Here is a 14,442-nt window from a genome sequence, read left to right as displayed (position 1 = left end):
ACCCGGAACATATTGTGCTAAGTGCAAAAGTTAGTCATAAAAGACCACATACTGTGTATTTCATTTATCTGAAATGAATGGAATGCATAAATCCATAGAGATACAAAGTAGACTACTAGTTGCAGGAGGTTGCAGAGAAAAGATTCCAGAACTGGAGAAAGACTTCTAGTGTGTATGGGTTTCTTTAAGGGTAGGTTAGACTGTGATGATGGTTGCACAACTTTCTGGCCTTCCCCTGCTCACACTCTGTGTCTCTCTCTCAAAAATAAATAAACATTAAAAAAATCAAATAGATGAACAGATTTTCCTGAAACTATGGTGGAGACATTTCTTTCAATGTCTAATCAGTAATGAATGCATCTGGGGATAAAATGAAGCTTCTTATATTTATATACATTTCTTGGATAGCCTACAAATTAACCATGTTTCAAAATAATAAAGATGTTGCAAAGAATCAAGTAATTGTTTCCTGTAAATGTCAATCTCTGCTTAAAATGAATATCATTCACTTCAATAATTGGAAGATCTTTTTACTTGCTTGTAATCTGATGAGATCACACCTGTATTGAATGGGGAAAATTATTATTTTGGCTTATAAATTACCCTTTTTGCAACTGATTCAAATTTTAGGAGAGTTAATTAAATTTATTTTTTCCTACATTCTCTCATGGACCAGTATGAATAAAATATTTAAATATATGATGCTATGTGGAAAAGAAAATAAATCTGGTTAATTCATAAAATGTACACTACATGTCTACTTTGTGCTATGCCATCATTGTTCTAGTCACTGAAAACAAAAAATTGAGTAAGTTTTGGTTGGCCTCTTCTCTTAAGATATTCATAAACTAGTGAAAGTTTAATGAAAGATATAAAAATGTATCATAACGAATTAATTAAAACATAATCAAAATTTATCTTTGGATAAGCTTACATATATCTGGGTTCTAAATCAATAACTACTTCATTAATTATGTCAACCATCTATTTGAGTCTTTTGAAATTAAAGTTTTAATTTTAACATTTCAATCAAGGAACCTGATACTCTATGCAGAAAACCTGAAAGCCTCCACCAAAACACAGCTGGAACTGATAAATAAATTCAGTAAAGTCTCAGGACATAAAATCAATGAACAGAAATCTGTTGCATTTATATACACCAATAATAAAGCAGCAGAAAGAGAAATCAAGGAATCAATACCATTTATAACTACACTTAAAATCATAAGATATGTAGGAATAAACCTAACCAAAGAGGTAAAAGACACAATATTATTACACAAAGCAATCTATACATTTAATGCAATCCCTATTATATTACACAAAGCATAAATCCCTATACACAAAATCTATATTACACAAAGCAATCTATACATTTAATGCAATCCCTATTAATATACCAACAACATTCTTCACAGAACTTGGACGAACAATCCTAAAATTTATGTGAGTCACAAAAGACCCTGGATGGCCAAAACAACCTTGAAAAAGAAAAGCAAAGCTTAAGGAATTACAATTCTGAACTTCAAGTTATATAACAAAGCTGTGGTGATAAAAACAGCATGATACTGGCACAAAAGTAAACTCATATATCAATAGAACAGAATAGAAAACCCAGAAATGAACCCACAACTATATGGCCAATTAATCTTTGACAAAGCAGAAAAGAATATCCTTTGGGGAAAAGATAGTCTCTTCAACAAATGGTGATGGGAAAATTGGATAGCAACATGCAAAAGAAAGAAACTAGACCACTTCCCTACACCATACACAAAAATAAACTCAAAATGGGTGAAAGACCTAAATGGGAGACAGGAAACCATCAAAATCCTACAGGAGAACACAGGTAGTAACCTCTTTGAAATTGGACATGGCAACTTCTCACTAAATATGTCTCCTGAGGCAAGGGAAACAAAAGCAAAAATAAACTGTTGGGATTTCATCAAAATAAAAAGCTTCTGCACAGCAAAGGAAACAATCAACAAAACTAAAAGACAACCTATGGAATGGGAGAAGATATTTACAAATGATGTATCTGATAAAGGGTTAGTATACAAAATCTATAAAGAACTTAAAAAAACCTCAATATCCAAAAAACAAATAATCCAATTAAAAATAAGAAGACACAAATAGACATTTTTCTAAAAAGAGATGGCCAATAGACACATGAAAAGATGCTCAATATCACTGATCATCAGAACACAAACCAAAACCATAAGGAGATATCACTTCACACCTGTCAGAATGGCTAAAATGAACAACACAAGAAACATCAGGTGTTTGTGAGGATACAGAGAAAGGGGAAATACCATTGTTGTAGCCTTCAGAATGGTCTTACAATTTCGACTTCAAAATCCCTAGAATATATTCCTCACATAGCAAAGTGTTCTTTTAAAGTATGACTCAGATATCAAAGTGTGCCTACTTCTTACAAAACAAAACAACATAATTTTTCTAGTAGTTATTCTACTGGGTTCATCTGGTACCATTCTCTGCATTCTCCACTGCTTATATATTTTCTTACAATAGATCTACGCAGTTCCTACCCAAGGTTCTTTATAATGATTCTTCTTTGAGCCTACAAAACTCTTCTACCTGACCTTGAAATGTTGCTTCTACAGTGGACCTTTCCTAGGCACCTAATCCTTGTCTAATCCTCACTCTATGCCACCTTTTTTTTCCTAAGGACTTAGTACTAGCTGCAACTGCTTATATTTCTACTTGAGCATTTGTTTGTTGTTCGTTTGATATATCTGTCTTCCTCAACATGTATCCCCAGAACCTGGAATATAATCTGATAAGTAGCAGGGGCTCAATAATTAGTTGGCAAATGCATTAATAGACTAAGACAGGATGAGTCATTTTAACAATGATGCAGCAACAGTACAGAAATGGAGAGGGAGAAAAATCTCTGTAACCTTTTAAGAGATGTAAGAATCTCAAATGTAGACTAGATTTTTTCAGAAAGATTAATCAAGGGATAGCAGAGCCGTGAGTGGCTTGGTGATATAAGTGTGTGTATGTGTATGTGTGTATGTGTAATTGTGGAATGCAGATAATGTTGTTTCTCTTTGTTTACATGAGCAGCATTTCCACAAGAACTGAAAATAACTGCATGGAAACAATGATGACATAGGTGACAGTCCGTGAAAATTCAAAATATGCTAAAAACAAATATGGTGACTTCAGCAAAGCCAAGGCAACAAAAAACATTTAAAACACATTTTACTTTTTGTTTATTTTTTTAATTTTCATTTCATTGTCTGCTGCTTTCTTCCTGATTAACTGGTGATAAAATATGTGTGTGTGTATGTGCATATACACAGATATACACATATATATGTATATAAACACATATACACACACACATGTACCTATATTTGATTCAAGTATTTTTTGTAAACAGTTTAAGGAATAAGTACACAAATACATATAGAAATTCCTTATACAAAAATATGAAAGAATTTTAATTTATTTTACATTTCTTTAAGAAGAATTTAAAATGAAAAACTTATCTAGGCCTATTAGAAGCAACACTAGACTAGGAGTCAAGAAATTTGTATTCCAGTCTTAAAACTCCACTAAATCATTGAGCAAGTCACTGTATTTCTCTGGGTCTCAGTTTCTTTTTATTGAAACTAAAGTAGAAGACAGGGAGAATGCTTTCTAGCTCTGTAATGGGCTCCCATTATCATTTAATGAATGCTGAATGCCCTATATTACATTCCATAAGCACACTGAAACACTAATTTACTATATTAGTCCCAATGTACTATGAAAATATTTGCACTCTTTAGTGCAAATGGTTGCAAAATTCTGCTTCATGCATGGTTTTCCATTAACCAAAGCTTCACTAATCAAGGTTTTCTTAAAGAAAGACAAGAAAGATAAGAAAGATAAGAAAGACAAGAAAGGAAAGGAAAGGAAAGGAAAGGAAAGGAAGGAAAGAAAGAAAGAAAGAAAGAAAGAAAGAAAGAAAGAGAAAAGAGAGAAAGAAAGAAAGAAAGAAAGAAAGAAAGAAAGAAAGAAAGAAAGAAAAAGAAAAAGAGATGAGGGAGGAAAAAAGGAAGGAAGGAAGGAACAAAGGAAATCCTTATGTCATAGGGACCTTGCAAACATTCAAAGGTTTATTAAAATGCATTTGCTTGCACAAATTCCACCACGCTAGCCAGCTAGCTTCCATCATCCTATCTGACACACACCAAAGAAATTTATAGCCCCAACCCCGGGAACACTAAGTAAGAATCTTTAAAGAAGCAAATACTGGAATTGTAATAATTTTATTGCACATATTTAAGAGGAATATTAGATATAGTTGAAACAAGCTCTTGTTCAAATGGTTAAGTAATTGATGTTTAAATAGAAAGTAGTGTTTTGTTCCTACACAAAGGAGACCTTTGATATATTAAAGGCAAAAATGCTTATACCATCCCAGACATTTTATCCCAGCGAATAAATATAGTAGCATCTGTTTCCTGGATCATTCACAATGCTAATTAAGGGTGAAAAAGAATATGGAGTGGTCTCCAAGTCTTTATCACCTATAGGGAACTGTATGAATAAGTGTATGGAATTTTAGAATAATCATGTCACACTCGCCAACATATGGAGACAAGAGTATCTGTTCTCACATTTTATATTTGTCCTTGAAGAAACTTCCAGGGTGAGGATCAAAATTTTCCTTTCCGATTCTCCTGTTTTGACAATGATTACTTGTAAAACTATGCAGGAATTCATTTTCACATTCATCTAACTTAGAGAAAATTTTGAACAACCTAAATATTCACAGTAGATTCCATGTCCTCTTTCTTAAATGAAAAAACATAAACAAAATATTCCAATCCTTGCTGAAAAATACTACCTTATTTCCATTCTCCTGAATGTGCATTGATGGTGTGAATATAGTATGATACTTCTTTGATGCCTAAGAGCTGGAAATTATGTACATCATCTAATTAAATACAAATGATCATTTTTAAAATGAATATGGGTGTACAAAGGAACTACATACTTTCAAGGTGAATAATAAAAAAATGTCAGAAATATAAATGTATCTAATGATAGGGAGTGGTTATTGCTTTTGGGTAGAAGACAGATATGCCCAAACTGAAGACTGAATTCTACTCCTGAAACCAATATTGCACTCTATGTTAACTAAAAATTAAATTAAATAATATATTATTATTGTTATATTTTATATTAAACAATATAATGCCAATGTAAAGTATTATGCTGGCTGGGGCACCTGTGTGGCTCAGTTGGTTCAGCATCTGACTTCAGCTCAGGTCATGGTCTCCTCATCCTCGAGTTCGAGCCCCACATTGGGCTCTGCGCTGATGGCTCAGAGCCTGGAGCCTGCTCTAGATTCTGTGTCTTCTTCTCTCTGCCCCTCCCCCACTCAAGCTCTATCTCTCTCAAAAATAAACATTAAAACAATTAAAAAAAAAGAATCATGATGACTGGAACATCAAGTAGTCATGAGTTTTCATCTTCTAACTTAAAGGAAATCACTTACTTCTTTGTCAAATAGTTGACAATAGCCAGTAAGTGATACTAACTTGTTGGAACAATAACAACATGTCTCAATTAGAAGTACCCCAGAAAATTATATGAAATCTGGGGTCATACTTTTAGCCTGTCCTCTGCCCTATCCAAAGAAGAGAAATCCAAGGCCAAATGATTATATTCATGCCTGCTGGTCTTCTTTTCCAGGACTGTCCATAAAAAGAAGAAACATGTCTCAAGAAAATGAAGGTGGAAGCTTCAGCTGAAAATCTTTTCTGACAGAAAAAGAGAACCATTCCTTGTTGTCATCTTAAGAAAAAAAAACAAAAAAAAAAAAACAAACTAAAAAACTACCTGTTAATTATCTCATGGTTTCCCTGGTATTCCTGCCTAGAACCAGATCTTGCAAATTTCCACTACTGATGTTCTCAACTAGCCAATTTTTGTTGTCGTTGGAAGGAGCTGTCTTGTGCATTGTAGAATGTTTAGTGGCATCTGTGACTAGATTCCCATGGCACACTCACTGCTCATCTCCAGCCATAACAATCAAGAATGTCTTCAGACTTGCAAAATGTCTCTTGATGACAAAGTTAGACCAACTGAGAACCACTGCTCGAAAGAAAGAAACTGTATTGTCATGCACACAGCAACTGCATAAGTGTGCAATTCCTGTGATTTCATTGGCCCATCAATATTAGTTACAATACTGATATTACTCACTACCAGGATACCAACACATAGTGCTAAAGCTAGATCTTAAAACAAAAACAAAAACAAAAACAAAAACAAATTCTCCAGGATTAGAGCCAACATATAAAGCCACTCAGGCAGTCAGAACTGTCTAATAACCTATCTTTATTTTAATTTTTTCCAAGTTTTTATTTAAATTCCAGTTAGCATAATATTACTTTCAGGGATAGAATTTAGTGACTAATAACTTACATACAACACCCAGTGCTCATCACAATAAGTGCCCTCCTTATCTTTATTTCAAATTTTAAGAGATGAAATTTTGGGTGTCTCTATCCAGTAAGTATTTATTGGTGCCAGAATTTTTTGATAGGGCACCTATCTCCTTCAACATGAACTGAAAAATGTTTCTTGATTTCATGGTGGTAAAAAAATCAGTTGGATCTATTCCCTCCACCCCCACAGACCTAGTGGCAAAACAAATTAAAAAAATAAATAGAAATATTATGATGGCATGCAAGCCAATGGAAGATCTCTCCACACATGATGAGTCAATAAATACTCCCTGGTTCCAGTCAAACCTACTATTTTTTTAATGGCCTATAAAAAGACAGTTGGACCCCCCAAAATGTGTAGCTAACATTTTCCTTGGAATCATCTGCTTCCATATATAAAGTTCCTCCCTTTAGTATGTTTTTAAAAGCTTGCAGATTTTCAGAATCAAAAAGATATGAGTCTTATCCATCAATCACCCATTTCCATATTAGTACATCATGCCCATGTTTCCAATTCCCTTCTAATTTAAACTGGTGATTTGACAGAACTATTTATGGTTGCTGGTGTATTCTGCTAAGACCACTGGTGATATTCAATTTACTGACAGCAGAAAGAATACAGCTAATACTTATGAAACATTTCTTCATTATTTCATTGCGAATGAGCTTTTGTTTGAAATAGTCTGGCTTTAAGAGATAAAATTTCCAAACACTTAAAAATGATTAAGAGCAGTTTTGAGGCTAAACCAGTTCTTTTGCACAACTCATCTTCAAAAAGTTATATACTCTTTAATTTCCTCGTTCATTAAAAAAATCTACCTATCTTCAATCCAAAAGAAGCCTTAAGACAATAATTTTAGGAAAATGATGTACTTTTGTTTTATTTTTGAAAGCCAGGTCCAGTATTATTGTTACTCAGAGTCTGCTAACCATGATTACATAGCTAAAAAGTACACACCATTCATATTTAAAATATTTTTAAGAGGGAAATCACAATGTGGTGTTATCTTAATTTTTATAATAAAATGACTGTTACATTTTAGAATAATATTTCCTACCAAATAATAAGCTATTCTGTTATCACATTTCTATCAGTAATGTGTTTATTTTCTTAATTGACTTGGCACTTTGACTACACAGCCTTTATAGTGATCATAGCCAATTAATTATGATTCCAATTAAAATATTGATAATTGTTCAATGAAAAAACTGCTGTGTTAATAAAATTCTTATGCTTTAGTAAGAGATTTTTTTTCAACAGAATGGCCTTTGAGGAAAGTAAATCCAGACTTTAGCCTAGCATGAGCTTTGAAAATACAACTACATTTAATAATGCTATCATGGAGTGGAGAGGAAATGATTAAATGAATTCCTCTGAAGAAATATAGAATCATGGTTGTATATTTGTTTTTTGTTTTCTTTTACAGTTTTCAGTTAACTAGTTGCAAATATATGCCACACTCCAATCCCTTATCCTTGCACCAACGCCCCCCGCCCCCCCCCCCCCCCCCCCGCCCACAGTCAATTCGACACCTCTAGGACTTATAAATTGCTTAATTATCTGTGTTGTGAGATAAATGTCTTTAGGGAGCCCATGAATCTTAGAAGATCAGTAAATTGGAATATTTGCTAAATATGACTCTGGTAATTAAGAGTCATTGCCTACATACAAGAGAGTAGAAGAGACCTCAAAAGGATTCAAAAAGATTAAACACACATGCACAAAGATAAAATGGTATTAATCAACACATGGAGAAACTACAGCAAGATGAGGTGGGGGTGGTGTGAGGTACCAACAAAACATGTATCATAGAAGCTAAGAAAGCAAGGACCAAATGTCAAAAAAAATACATAATCTGTGACCACCGTGAAGACCTCACTAGCCTGTATAAAGGCAAAGGTCAGTAAGGAATAGTCACATAACTGAATCTTCATGTACTGAACGCCTATAACTAACTTAAATGTCTGGCCACTGAAGGTCTATACTCCACATCAAAAATGACACTTTATGATAAAACAACAAAACAACAGCAACAACAAAATGCATTTAGTTTTTTTTCCCTAAACTAATTTTACTGACAATCAATTCATACTGACTTTAATCAGCCAATCATTAGCATACCCTCTGTCATTACCAATTCCTGCTTTCTGCCTTCTATCCTACAGAAGGCTTCTTTTCCATTCATTTCAACATCTCTTGGTAATTCCTCAGCCTCTTCTCTAGTATTCCTGAGGACCATGCAATTAAAAAATAATACACATTGCTCTATTCTGTTTATTAAACTTTTTCATTAGGGTTAGTATTTTCTGCCCTAAGGAAATCCATTTATTTAGAAAGTGAGTAATATGCCTTATGAACAGTTGCATTCAGAAGCTGTCCCTCTAATCTCTGTGAATTAACCAATGAGTTTAAAAACAAAAATGTCCTTATTCTGTTAGTTGCTGACCAAATTACTAAAGTACATCAGATGTTTGGTTTAATGTAGCCTAATAGATATATAACTATATAAGCACTTCATGATTTCAATGACTATTTTTTCTTAATATATAAAAATACTAAACAAGAGAAGGTTCCAGTCTATTTCACCTGGCCATCCTATAATAAACATGAAGTCTTGAGGTCTATTTCAGATGTACAAGTAGAAAAAAGAAAAAAAAAAGTAGCTCATGATTAGCTCACTGATTTAATTTGCATAGAAGGTCCTCTGAGGCTCTGGACTATGGCTTCATACAAAGTCATCTTATAGGTAATATACTGAACCTTTGATTATATAAAACTGTCAGCAAATAACTGTGCACTATTTTTCAGTGGTGTTTGACAACTGAATTTTGAGTATCTGCAACATTTCATTCATTAACACTCACTCAACAGATAATCATCACAAAATCTAGCCTTAAGAAGTTTGAATTTACAAGAAAGACAAGATTCATATTCTTTTGTAAGAGCAAAACAAATACATTCCATTATTTAAACATTGTCAGGCTAACCAGTGATTCTGGAGAAGCAAACTGAAAATGATAGAAGCCTAAATCATAAAAGCAAAACACATCAACTCCAGCAGAAGGCCAGTTTTAGAAAGCCTGCCTTCTGCTTGATCCAGAAAACCACAACAAAATTAGAAGTCAGGAAGAATGAAAACTGGGAGAAAAAGGTTGTGATAACTTGCGTCAGATTTTTTTTTAATCTTGATATTCATATGACTGATTTTACATAGAAAATATTGGAAGAAATATTCACTGTAAGGAAATTTCATTCTTAGACACATTTCTCATTTACTAAAATGGGGAGATATGAAGAGAAACGGAGAGAAATGAAGCAGATGGTCACATGGGCATTTTCTATTAATAGATGTACTGATTGTAATGATATTCCAGCCCTCTTTACCTGAAATGTTTTGCAGGTGCTGGAACTGAAGAAGAAAAAAGTTATGTGCACCTAGAGAGCATTCAAAACAACACTGAAATGCATAAAGTAATTAATTTTTCATTACTTACAAAAGTTGTGTTTTCCAATAATAATGTGGTCGCATTTGTTTCTATATTCAGTTTAATGACATGTCCATTCTCGCTTTTATACACCACATCTGTATCTGCAACAACAAAGATATTAACAATTGACAAACACATTTACTAGGTAATACAATGAACTGTAGAGGAGAAAATGTGCATAACAAACAGACACACTTAGAACAATCATTGTTAGCCTTTAATAACGGAGCAAATTTTTGTATTTGGCTCACATTAATCTTCTGCAGTGATCAGGAAGCCTGGCTAGCACATGGTCTATTGTGCAGTGAAAACAGGGTTAGTGAGAGGGCCACTCAGGTTTCTGGTTTAACAACTAAAAATTAATTAAAATACGGGAAATCTGCTGCCCATTCCGGGATGAGAAAGAAGGGACAAAAAATGCCTCCAGTTACCAAGATAAGCTGTTACTGATTCATAATCCAGTTAAGCTGACAATAAAGGCTGTCATTTACTGTAACTGGAAACAAGTCTAAGCTACTCCTACTGGACCACCCTCATGTACACTTTATGCTTCCCGTCCTACCACCCCTCAATTCCCATCCAATCTTTCTCCTTAGGGTTGGGAATTTTGTCTCTGACAGGTTATCTGGCTTGTGTGACCACAGCCCAAAATCTCTGAGGGAAATGAGGTTTTTTTAAATAACCACATGGCTTCTGGACAGTTGTTGATCTTATATAGGAGTTAACTTCAACCACATATGTCAGGAAATTAAATCATCCTAAGAATATGTCAGAATGAAAATATCAACAGGAGGGAAAGCTGTCAGAGAGGATACTCAGAAGTTAAATATATACATATTACATATACGTGTGTGTGTGTGTGTGTAAAAAATACCCAAATAAAAGTAGACATGAGTGTTTTTTTAATGATAATCTTCTGTCCAATTTTGCTCAATTCTAACTTTTGCATAGTATTGCACCTCCCTAGCCCTCTGTCCATTCTTGGAAGAAAGGCAATATTGAAGGAGTTTGGGTCCACTATCCACAGTGAATGAAGTTATACAAGATACAATTTCTTAGAACCCAAATGTCTTCACATGTATAATGGTAAACAAGTACTCCATGGTGGGTTATGAAGATTATATAGAAATGTCTGAAAATTCAGACAGAACTAGGTTTTCTCTCTTCTTCTGTAGTTATTTCAATATTATAAAAAGCTATAGTCAGAAATCATATGATGAGAAGCAATCAATTCTAGCAGAAATTAAGTTTGTCTTTTTTGTATCTGTGTTTCATTTAAGAAGACTGAGAGTTCAATATGACTCTCCTACTAAGGTTAAGGATGGCACAGGAGGCCAGTAGTTCCTCTTGAGCTTAATGAGGACAATGGAACATTGAATCAGGAACAACAAATGGTGTTTTAAGAAAGTAGGAAAAGAGGCAAAAAAAAAAAAAAAAGATATTCAGGTTACTTTCTGAAGCGGGCCGTATGGGCAGATCTTCAAAATAAGGCCTGTATCACCTTCTGAACTTCTCTCATCAGCTATAAATAAACTGAGCTCTCCTCTCACTAACTTTACCTGTTGTCTTTTCTAGTGATGTAGAACAAACAACAGTTGTACACAAATAATAAATATTTATTTTGATTTATATTCCTTTCCTCTCTGGCCTTTCTTTTCTACCCTGTGTTTAGGACCATAACTCAGCAGCAACACTGGTCTGGGTTATTCATTTGGCTTTGCCAGCTGATTCGAGTCTTCTTTCTGCTCTCAGTTAATGTTTGCATGAATAAAGAGTCGAACCTTAACACCTCTGTTATTTTTCTTGATATTCTCAATTCTGGACCACCTCTTGATATTGAAGACCCGACAAGCATGCCTTATCAAGACATCCTCATAATATTTTCACTATAAGTCAAAAGAAAAAAAATTTTCCCCTTTCTATTATACTGTGAAGATAAAACCAAAAGCCAGCAATGTGTGGTTCTTCTTCTAGAGGACAAACACATCACAGAATTCTAAACAGGGATGAGGTCTTTGGCCTTAAGAAGGAAGAGCTCAGAGAGCAACTGTAATATGAATAGTGGTTCCTCTTCAGTGGAAGGGTTAGAGTAATGTATGGCCCCAGAGTCTCTCACATTAAGAGAGAACTCTAAGCAGGTGATGGATTATATCAAGAGTAGAGGAAGGAAAATTAGGTTTTGTTCTCCTTAGAACCAAAGTAGAAGGAAGCGAAGTTTGTTTGAGAAGATAAATACTAAATTTAATATTTGAAAAGTAAACTTTGCTGAATAATTACTTAGACTTGAAAAACATGTACAGAGATTTGAGATTTACAAATACCTTGAGATCTGTATACCTGCAAATGTTACCACTAGACTCAACATTGCATTAGCAGGAGAAAACTACTTTCTTTAATTCAAGTGTAACTCTCTAGCTTAAAATTTAATACAGATTTTGGCATGAATTATTTAATTTTTTTAATGTTTTTTTTAAATGTTTATTTAAATTCACAGAGTGTGAGTGGGGGAGGGGCAGAGAGAGACAGAGAGGGAGAGAGAGAAAGAAAGAGAGAGAGAGAGAGAGAGAGAGAGAGAGAGAGAGAGAGAGAATCTGAAGCAGGTTCCAGGCTCTGAGCTGTCAGCACAGAGCCTGACACAGGGCTTGAACTCACAAACCATGGGATCATGACCTGAGCCAAAGATGGATGCTCAACTGACTGAGCCACCCAGGCACCCCTGCATGAATTATTTTAAAAGCATCTAATTTTGGGGGCGCCTGGGTGGCGCAGTCGGTTAAGCGTCCGACTTCAGCCAGGTCACGATCTCGCGGTCCGGGAGTTCGAGCCCCGCGTCGGGCTCTGGGCTGATGGCTCAGAGCCTGGAGCCTGTTTCCGATACTGTGTCTCCCTCTCTCTCTGCCCCTCCCCCGTTCATGCTCTGTCTCTCTCTGTCCCAAAAATAAATAAACGTTGAAAAAAAAAAATTAAAAAAAAAAAAAAAGCATCTAATTTTTTTTTCCGGTCTTCAAAATTTGGTCTTCTGGGTCTCCTATTTATCCTATCCTGTTTGATTTATAATCACTAGTAGAATCTCCCATTTTGATACTCCTGTTATTACATTATTAAATTACTTTCTAGAACTATATTTCAAAATTGCCATGTCATATTTTGTTTAATATTAGGTGATGAGATACGAGTGAGTAAGAGCAATGAATAAAGTGCATTAGCACAGAAATTTTAAGGGAGGTGTATTTGAAACATTCTTTAAAACACAGTATCATGCATGTCTATACAGCACATTGACTAAATCATCTTTCTTTCTTTCAGATCATTGAAAGTTAAGAGTCAATTGTCCTGAACACATATTTGATTCAGTCATTTTTGTTTTAAATAAAAAGGTGTGACAAAATAGAATCACTATCTAGCCTCTCTATCCTGAGGTCCAAAAATATATTCTTAGTGTCTGTCTCCCTAAATGATTATTATTACTGTAATTTCTATTCCTATTTTCCTTAATGTGTCTAACAAAAGGAAAAACATAATAGTATATTTTAGCTTTAAATCATTCAGGGGGGCACCTGCTGGCTCAGTAGGTTAAGTGTCTGTCTCTCGATTTCAGCTCAGGTTGTGATCTCACAGTTTGTGAGTTCAAGCAGGCTCCACACTGCTATCAGTGCAGGGCCTGCTTGGGATTCTCTCTCCCCCTCGCTCTCTGCCCCTCCCCAACTCCCTCATGCATGTACACCCGTGCTTTCTCTCTTTCAAAATAAATAAATAGACGTTAGATCATTCAGGTAAATGTGTTTTTTTTTAATTTTTATTTTAGACCTACACAAAGCAGGTAGTAAAGCACTTCACATAACAGCTCAATTCTCAATTTACTAACGACATTGAGAGAAGTGAGGCCTCGATGTTTGCTCCAAATGTTCAGGACCAAGAACCAAAGGAGACTACATCCATAAGATTTAATTTTGAGTTACTCCAAGTTCTTGCCCATAGAAATTATAAAACTATACAAACTCATTTTTTCAGAAACTCAATAAAAATTAATTAATCTGAATAATAAACTCTTAAAACTGAGCAAATTCTTAATCATTAAACACCTGTTAATTAATACTAACCTCAAGATTGCTGCCTCTCTGTCCACCAATCCTAAGCTATTACATCATGAAACATGGCAAACTTCAAACAGGTTCTCACAGAGAAAGACCATTAACCATTCAAGCCCAGATCCCCAGCCCTATACTTATATCCCCACCCCCACCCAATTATCTCCTCCTTCTGGACCTTCTAAGACTGACAAAATGTCCTCTGTATCTGCAAAAAGTAATAAAATCAGTTTTGCTTAACAGGTTATTCCGAGGGTTAACCTTCGGAAAATTCACCTTCCATGTGCATCAATATAAAAGTACTTTCTTTAGCCATACTTATATCAGACAAACTAGACTTTAAATTAAAGGCTGTAACAAGAGATGAAGAAGGACATTATATAATAGTTACAGGG

General features: G+C 34.5%; 1 protein-coding gene across 2 annotated transcripts in view; it reads right to left on the bottom strand.

Annotated features, from left to right (window-relative positions):
- DPP10 (dipeptidyl peptidase like 10) overlaps positions 1–14,442 on the bottom strand; it is a 653,109-nt gene that overhangs the window by 322,702 nt on the left and 315,965 nt on the right. For both annotated transcript variants that reach the window (XR_007155206.1, XM_047873649.1), the window contains exon 4: positions 9,966–10,060. Coding sequence is in view for 1 of the 2 variants with exons in the window: in XM_047873649.1 (XP_047729605.1) it covers positions 9,966–10,060 (95 nt within the window). In the remaining variant the exon portion in view is untranslated. The remainder of the gene's footprint in view (positions 1–9,965; positions 10,061–14,442) is intronic.

Source organism: Prionailurus viverrinus, chromosome C1, assembly GCF_022837055.1.
Source record: "Prionailurus viverrinus isolate Anna chromosome C1, UM_Priviv_1.0, whole genome shotgun sequence".
NCBI lineage: Eukaryota > Metazoa > Chordata > Mammalia > Carnivora > Felidae > Prionailurus > Prionailurus viverrinus.
Note: the sequence above shows the minus strand (reverse complement) of the source record. Positions and strands in the feature narration are given on the sequence as shown.